The 8,188-nt window shown below is 50.2% G+C and overlaps 1 protein-coding gene across 1 annotated transcript; it reads right to left on the reverse strand.

Annotated features, from left to right (window-relative positions):
- Positions 1-649: 649 nt before the first annotated feature.
- On the reverse strand, positions 650-5,669 carry GNPDA1 (glucosamine-6-phosphate deaminase 1). Its single transcript, NM_001006156.2, has 6 exons — positions 5,484-5,669; positions 5,250-5,351; positions 3,853-4,035; positions 3,067-3,251; positions 2,237-2,411; positions 650-1,961 (listed from the first exon to the last, which is right to left on the reverse strand). The coding sequence occupies exons 1-6, from the start codon at positions 5,605-5,607 to the stop codon at positions 1,864-1,866; spliced, it is 867 nt and encodes a 288-aa protein (NP_001006156.1). The 5' UTR covers positions 5,608-5,669; the 3' UTR covers positions 650-1,863.
- Positions 5,670-8,188: the final 2,519 nt, after the last annotated feature.

Here is an 8,188-nt window from a genome sequence, read left to right on the forward strand (position 1 = left end):
AGCAGCCCTCAGCTGGAGTTCCCATACTTAACAGCGAGGCAGAGAAGGACAGACCCTCTCCAGAACAGATGAGCAGGTGAGTGTGCTCCCAGGACAAACAGCTGGCAGTGCAGAGGCAGAACAGCTCAAACCTCACCCTGTCTTCATGAAACAGGGCAAGGTAAACAACTCTACTAAGGCAGCACAGTTTTTTCCTTGACAGCTAATTTTTCCTCTCACAAAATGCTACCTCCTCCCTCCCTTCATTTCTGTGCACACACACACAAAGACTCTGTGCTTAACTGCAGACATTTTACGGTAGAGAGCTGAGACCTCCTCCTTTTTCCTTTAGAAATTCCCACTCTCTCCCCCCCCCCCAAAGGAGATGGCCACTGCCTGGCAGGCCAGTTGTGTGGAATGCCTACCAACAGATACCGGCCAAGGAGTTGGGCCCTTAAAGTATGGAGACCCACAGCAGCTACTTCTCCCACACTGCTTTCAGTTCTTGGTTCTGGGTGACAGAAAGCCTTGTTCAGAATAATATGCCTTTCTTAGGCTTTGAAGCTTTTGTTGCTGCTACTCAAATATGCCATTACAGCTCCCATTCAGACACACAAATTGTCCCATGTTTCACTAGCACAGAGAAACCAAGCAGCATGTACAGGCAAAGTGACTAGAGAAAAAAATAACACTTTTACTGTAGAAAGTTACAGATTAACAGCTCACAAAGTTCTCGGACAAAGACAAAACATACTTCCCAGTTTGTCTTGCATTGATCTTCTCTTGATTTTACCATAGAAGGACCAAGTGGGCTCTTGCCAGTTCAGGCTTTTGCCCGCCTCTATGGGGCTTTGTGATGGAGCTCACACTGAGCTCAGGGAACAATGTTTCCTTTGAGGATTATCTGACATTTCCTGGAAGCACAGGAAATGGACAGAGGGAACTCGCTGCTTCAGGCTCTGCCCCAGCAGAGGTGACAGAGCATTGAGGAGCACAAACAGAAGTAATTTATGCTTGATGTGAAGAAATCTACCCTGCTGTAGATCATAAAGCACCAGTGCATATAAAGCTATACCTCGTAACTGAACGTATAAGGCCTCTTAGAATTGTGGCAACAAAGAAAATCACAGATTCATGAGCCAACCATTCACCTGCATTAATGGCACTGCAGTGGGAATTGCTGCTTGAGGCATCCCTTTTGCTGGGCTCTTCTTACATCTGGCTCCACATCGGGTTCAGCCTGAAAACCTCTATCAGATTGAGACTGCACACCTCTGTGTAACTGTCTCCTCTGCCTGGACTGTCCTCACAGGGAAACTTTTTCATTATATCCAATATGAGTATCTTGTTTCAGTTTGTGCCCCACTGTCTCTTATCTCTCCTCCCTGTGCACTGCAGTGGAGCGCTTTGTTTCTATTTCTAGATGGCTTACTCATAGTTATGAAGCAGGCTGCTGTTAAGCTGTGCTGATACTTTCCATTCTCCGGGCTGAACAAGAGCCATTCCCATTTTATGTGAGTATAACTTAAGAGTATTTTCTAGATGGGCAGTGATACACAAATGCGTTTGACAGAATTGCAAAGAATACATTCCAAAGTGATCACCCATTGTGTTCTCACATTTGTTTTGGTGCCTTCAGTCTATACAAGTATAATTGTTTCTTTGCTTAAACAACTAATTCTCTACTGGTTTTACCTTCAGAGAATACGTTGGTGGAGATCTGTGGAACACGGCGCAGTGGATCACATCCTCCTTTGGTTAGTTAAAGCGGGTGTTTGCAAATTTAAGAACAAAGACAAGATGAATTTCTGCAGCAATTCCCTTTCTTTGCAGCTGGTTTTCAACATAAAAAGATGGCTCAGTGTTACTCCAGACAGTGAGAGATTAATCACTGTAAGGCTTCTTAGACTGGCTTCTTTCTGCTTCTGTCTCCTTCATGCTGTATAGGGGTTCCACGAGCTTGTTATGAACCAGCATTAAACCTGATGTAGCAGGTAAAAAGATGACTTCAGTACACATAATAACGCACAATTTTCATTCATTGGATGCTAATTAAATTAGATATTAGTCAAATCTGTGCTCCTTTGTCCCATAGCCACAGAGATAAGCCTGACAGCCCTAGTGCTCTACATTTCAGCTGTTGTCTCGAAAGAGCGTTCTCTGTTGGGAGCTGATTAAGCAAGCATTTAACAAAAATCATGGCTTCTGCCACTGAAAAACCAAGTCCAACCACTGCCTGCCCTGGTCACACACTCACCTTTAAAGTACTTCACTGTCTTAACTTTCAGTTCCAGCGTAGCATCCTCATCACACACAAACACAGTCTGGGGGTGCTGCTGGAAAGCAGATACTGTCCACATGTGGTTGACACCCTCCTCGATAGCTTTGTACAAAGCAAAGGCTTTGTGGGCTCCCGTGATGAGAATCATCACCTGGACTCCAAGATAAGAAGATGGCAGTTAGAGTCTAGAAGACTTGTTGAGAGCAAACCCACACCCACCAACTAATAGGGAGCTGCCCCTGTCCCTAATGGGGAGTAGGGTCTGTCATCCCCTCCAGAAGTCAATCACAAATTCTGTCTGCTTTAGCTACATTTTATTTGTCAATTAAGTCATGGTCTGGAGGCTAATTTTAGTGATTTGGACACTCTGAGCTCCCGTTAGGCACCTATACAGAGACTTAACACATACAAATCAAGGTGTAGGTGCAGTTAAAAGCTACTCCATTTGGCTTTCATGATCTGGTATAAGATTGAGTCAGCCAGGGATTCTTGCAGCTATTTCACCAGATGAGCTCCTTATCGAAGCCATTCTCCAAAAGCCTTTCTAGCTCCCTGCAATCACAACTGTACTACAGGGTTACATAAATGTTAGTAGAGCAAAAAAACCTGGAACACAGATCAAGAGCCTTTCTGTAGTGGTGTATAAAACGCAAGAAAGGAAGACTGGATTCATCTGTCTGTGGCAGGAAAAGCATGGGCTGGCTTACACCAGCAGGGTGCACAACTGCTCCGAGATGAGATGACCTTTAGTTACAGTAGCTCTAGAGCAGGGCTTTCTGAAATATGTAGTCTGTTGTTTTCCTAACCTCTCTGGCATCCATGACAGTGCCTACTCCAACTGTCAAAGCCATCGTGGGGACTTTGGAAAGGTCACCATCAAAAAACCTGGCATTAGCCAGTATAGTGTCCATAGCCAAGGTCTTCACTCGTGTCCTAGACACCAAACTCGATCCAGGCTCATTGAAGGCGATGTGACCATCAGGGCCAATACCTGTGACAGAGACAGTTTGAGAAGCAGGTCACCAGCTGAAATGGTTTTTGTAAGAAACAGAACCACCAGCACTCCTGTTACAGGGACATTCAGTGCTCCCAGGAATAGACACAGATCTGAGGAATATGCTGGCAATTTCTCTGTTGAAGCTCAACTTTGCTTCTGGTAAGAACGATAGCAAAAGCACCTTCTGAAGTCAGAGACACTTTCTCAGTTGTGCTGGGACAACAAAAAAGCAAAGCAGATAGCACAATCTAAAGGCAAACTGATGGGAAAAGCTTGCTCCTGTTGGCTATGACTATTTCTAGCAGCTTCTTCTTATCCTAATTATTGTAACACATTTTGTATTTGATAAAATTCAATCCCTGCCTGGTTCCCCAGCTAACCACCTCCTGAGCAATTCACTTCCTGAATTCACATATTTAAACTGGGGAATGAGATGTCAGACAACAAGGCTACCGGCACACACGAGCACTCAGTAACAGTGTATAGGGCGCCTTTCACTGCACATCCCCTGGACTTATTTGTCATCTCCAGATAATAAATAAGATAGATGCAGGAAAGACAGTGCTTAGAGACTGCCAGTCCTTCAGGTTTTCACCTCCAACAAAGAGTTCAATTCCTCCAGCTGCTTTGATTTTATCCTCAAACGCATCACACTCTGCCTGTAGATCAGCTGCGTTTCCATCCAAAATGTGGACATTTTCTGCCGAGATATCAACATGCTTGAAGAAGTTATTCCACATGAAGGAGTGGTAACTTTCCGGATGGTCCCTCGGGAGACCTGTTAACAGAGCATGCACAGGGCTGGGACCAGCCAGAACATCATTGCCTGTAATGCAGAACACCTACACAGGCTTGCAGTGGCTCTGGCAATAGAGCGCTGTTTTCTCCATCTGTCTTAGAGTCATAGAATCACCAAAAGACCCACAGGATCACCCAGTCCAACCATCCACCCATCACCAATGGTTCTCACTAAACTATGTCCCTCAACACAACGTCCAAACATTCATTGAACACCTCCAGGTTGGTGACTCCACCACCTCCCTGTGCAGCCCATTGCAGTGCCTGACCACCCTTTCAGAGAAGTGGTATTTCCTGATGTCCAGCCTGAGCCTCCCCTGGCACAGCCTGAAGCCATTCCCTCTAGTCTTATAGAACTCCCTCAACTTGGGAAGTTTTGCTTCCTCAAATAAGCAAAGTTAAACCAGTCATGTCTAGTGGTTGGCAACCCTGCACATAGCAGGGAGTTGAAACTAGATGAACACTGTGGTCCTTTTCAACCCAGGCCGTTCTGTGATTCCATGTCCTTGTATTAACACGCAGTGGATGTTCCAGAAGAGCAGGCATGCACTGTGCCTCATTTCTTCCTGCCTTTTCAGCCCACCTCCCCGTTGGCATTGGCAGAAACAATTTACAAACAGTGTACATGTCTGGGAAATAACCTACTGCGTTCAGTTTTCTCCTTGAACGCCACAAACCCACATAACTGCCCATTTCCTCACTCTGCTTAATTGCTTACGCAGAAACTTCTTGGTCAGTACAAAGTTATCACTGGCAAATAATTACCCTGCAAGTTTTTCACCTTTGGAGCCCTTACGCTCCTTCTCCAGCCGATCTTCAGACGAGCCCATTTCATCACTGTGCTATCGCAGCAGTGCACGCTGCTGCTGGGGGACGCTGCGGGCACGGCGGGGCTGCCGAGGGGCAGTCACCCAGGTGCAAAGGTGCAGCTAACAGCAGCCGTTATCTCCGCTCGCAGCGATAACGCGGATCCTTGGCGGGTCAGCACGGAGACCGGGTAAAATACAGCGGGGTCCGCTGTGCGGCTCAGGCTGCGCGCTGCTCCCCACACGGCGCCCGCCGCCCCCCCAGGCTTTATCCCACCCTCGGCCCGCTGCAGAGGGGCAGTTCCGAACCCGCAGAACGCAGCGCAGAGCACTCGGCTGCATCGCCAGGGCGGCCGGGGCACACACGGCTCCCCCCAGCACCACTCACCTACGTACTCATCCATGTTGAAGGTTTTCACGTACTTGAAGGACAGGTCCCCATTTTTGTAGTACTCCACCAGCTTTCTGTAGCAGCCCAGCGGCGTGCTGCCTGCGGACACGCGGCACGTCAGTCAGTCTGTCTGTCCATCTGTCCATCCGTCCGTCCGTCCGTCCCTCACAGCCCTCCCGCCTCGCTCGCCCATCCGTCCCTCACAGCCCGCCCGGTCCCGCCGCCACCCACCTGTGGGCAGCCCCAGCGTGAAGAAGCGGCCGGGGCCGGGCGCGAAGTGGACGATGCGGTTGCGGATGTACTTGGCGGCCCACTCGCTCGCCTCCGCGTACGTCTCCTGGATGATGAGCTTCATGGCGGGGCCGGACGGAGCGCTGTGCCTACGCCGCCATTTTAGCGCCGCGCGCGTCCCGCCCCGCGGTGGGCGGTGAGCGCCGGGTCTGGGTGGGCGATCCGCCCGCGCTCGGGGAGGTGGAGATCGGAAGCGCCGTTGCGGCGGCGGTCTGAGCCCGCTGTGAGTGACGCGCGTGGCTGGAAGCGCTCGTTGTGTCACACAGCGCCGGGGTGGCGGCTGTGGTCGTGGCCGAGAGACCCCGGTTCTGCAGACGAGCACGAGTTTATTCGTGGGAGCGCTTCCGTGGAAACTGCCGGATCAGCACTGAGAGAAGCGGTTTTACGCGCCCAGTGACGAGGCGTTCGGGCTGTGAGAGGTCTATGCAAATAAATACAAATGATGAACAGCGGGAGTGTGCTTGGTGGGCCGGACACGGCTTTTTGGAGCCGACGCTTTCCCCACAGACGTTAAAAAAGCCGGCAGACCAGCAGATCTCCACGTGCTTTTCGCTCCTGGGGCGCCGCTCAGGGCGAGGCCGTGCCCGGCTGCACAGCGCTGCGCCTTCAGCGCGGGGCTGCAGCGCTGCTGGGGGCTCCCACCGCACCGCGCCGGCTGCTTCCCGCCCTGCGCTCTGTTCCGACGCCGGCTGCCGCTGCTGGCGGTGCTGCCGCCCCCCACAGCGGCCTTCCTTCCGTCGCTCCGACTCTTCACGCTGTGACGGAACGTGCCCGACCTCGCCTTGCAGCCTGCTCAGAGGTACGAGATGCAAAAGCTCTTCTTTCGAAGCCAGACGGCTTTTGGCTTTCATTTGAAAGGAAGAATAAAATACGTGCATTCTAGCACCCACCCCACGCAGCTCCTGCTTGTTTTAATAATTTAAATGACCTGGTAAGGCTGAGCGCTCCCGATGCTGCCCCATCTGAGAGCTGCTGGCTTGGTTTGCGCTTGGCTGGAGAGTGACGGCTGTGATGGGCCACAGATGGCTGTGGTTGAGCTCAGGAAGAGTTTTAGGCCACAGAAGCTAAAAAAAAAAAGGAAAAGTGCGGTCTGTTTCCATCAGCAGCAGTTATCCAGCAAGCACAGAAGTGTTTCCTTGGCTGCAGTGCTGGGCAAGGAGCTGAGAGCCACGCAGAACAGGCGGGGCTTTCCTACAGGCTGTTGCTCACCCCGTGGCTCCGGGTGAGGCAGCTTTGGTGCTGTTCCCGCTGGTCAGTGTGATACACCCACCGGTCCCATGGATACTCACAGCAATTACAGCCCCGTAGTTTCAGCAGCACAGCTCAGAGCTGGATGAAGCTGCACCATACCGTGCAGCTAACAGAGTCCCCGGGCCAGCGCTGAACTCTGCAAAGGTGTTCGGCTGAAATTCAGGTGCAGTGTGTCTGTGCATTGCAAACAGGCTTCACTCTTGCTTTGACCTCCTGCGCAAGCAGCTTTGGCAGGAGCGGTGCACAAAGACATCAGAGTCAGTCAGCAGCTCCCAGTAAAAACAAACAAACAAGCTTTGATGGAAGGAAAAACTGCGACAGCACAAGAGAGGCAGGCACGTGCATCTGCTGCCACAGCTGTCCCATCCTGCCCACATCCCATGGATCTGCGTGCATCAGGCAGCCTGCTGTTGCTGAGGAATGGCTCCAGGGCTGGGCTATACGTGTGACTGGTATGCGGGATATTTTTGGGTATGATTATTTATGCATGTTGCTGTTTCTGCATTCTCAGCTCGCTGTTGAAATGTTGAAGAACTTCCTGGTGTCTGAACAAGCTGATTTTTCTTCCCAGCAAAAGCAGCAGATGGAAGGAAACAAACACTTCCCTGCAGAAGGAGCTGAAGCTTAACCAGGGGGTTCTAACAAGCACAGCATTTTCTTTTTCTCTGCCTTGAAGTGATTAGAGTCAGCAGTTCACACAGACCACAGCTTTTGCTACCAGGAGCTGCTTTTCAGCACTGATTTTTTTTTCCTTCTAAAAAAAGCAACAATTAAAAATTTATATGCATAAAGGGCCCTCTCTCCAATTCCCATAATTAAAGCAGCTCTTAAATGCCCACCATCTGCCAGCATTTCCTGCTCTTACACATCCCACCTGCCTTCACTCTCCTGTTTATGAGGAAAGGAGAAACTGGATTCCTGGGTGGATGGACCTGCAGGGAGCTGCCGTTTTGCACAAGCCCTGCTCACTGCCCAGCTCCTCCCACCAGGGCCCAAATCCCAGTGAACCAATGAACACTACCAACAGCTGCTGGCACTGAAGAACACGGCTCAGAGCACTCCGCTGCGTTTCTTTGGGCAGCACAGTGAAGTTTCTGCTGATGCCAGCAGTCTCTGGATGAGACTCCTGGTGAAGTTTCCATCTTTTTTGAGGCCAGCTCTGTAATGGCAGACAGCGCAGGCTTTACATGGACAACACTCTGCCACCATTTTTTCTCAGCCTGCCAGTTGCAGCCTGCTTGCAGATGATTAAGCTATTACAGTGGAGAGTTTCAGAGGTATCATTTGATCCATTAACTCACACAAACATTTGCCTTCGATTTTTTCTTAGGTGAATCACTTATTGCTATAAAGATAGCAAGGAAGAGCTAAGTTATAATGTCTTGCTTATTCCT

The sequence above is a fragment of the Gallus gallus genome, chromosome 13 (genome assembly GCF_016699485.2).
Source record: "Gallus gallus isolate bGalGal1 chromosome 13, bGalGal1.mat.broiler.GRCg7b, whole genome shotgun sequence".
NCBI classification, from domain to species: Eukaryota; Metazoa; Chordata; class Aves; order Galliformes; family Phasianidae; genus Gallus; species Gallus gallus.

Excerpts from the sequence above, each read along its gene's own strand:
- GNPDA1 (NM_001006156.2), bottom strand. The coding sequence starts at position 5,607 with ATGAAGCTCATCATCCAGGAGACGTACGCGGAGGCGAGCGAGTGGGCC. Across the intron at positions 2,412-3,066 it reads CTGTCATGGATGCCAGAGAG|GTGATGATTCTCATCACGGG; the intron begins GTTAGGAAAACA and ends CTTGGAGTCCAG. Across the intron at positions 1,962-2,236 it reads GACAGTGAAGTACTTTAAAG|GTTTAATGCTGGTTCATAAC; the intron begins GTGAGTGTGTGA and ends CTGCTACATCAG.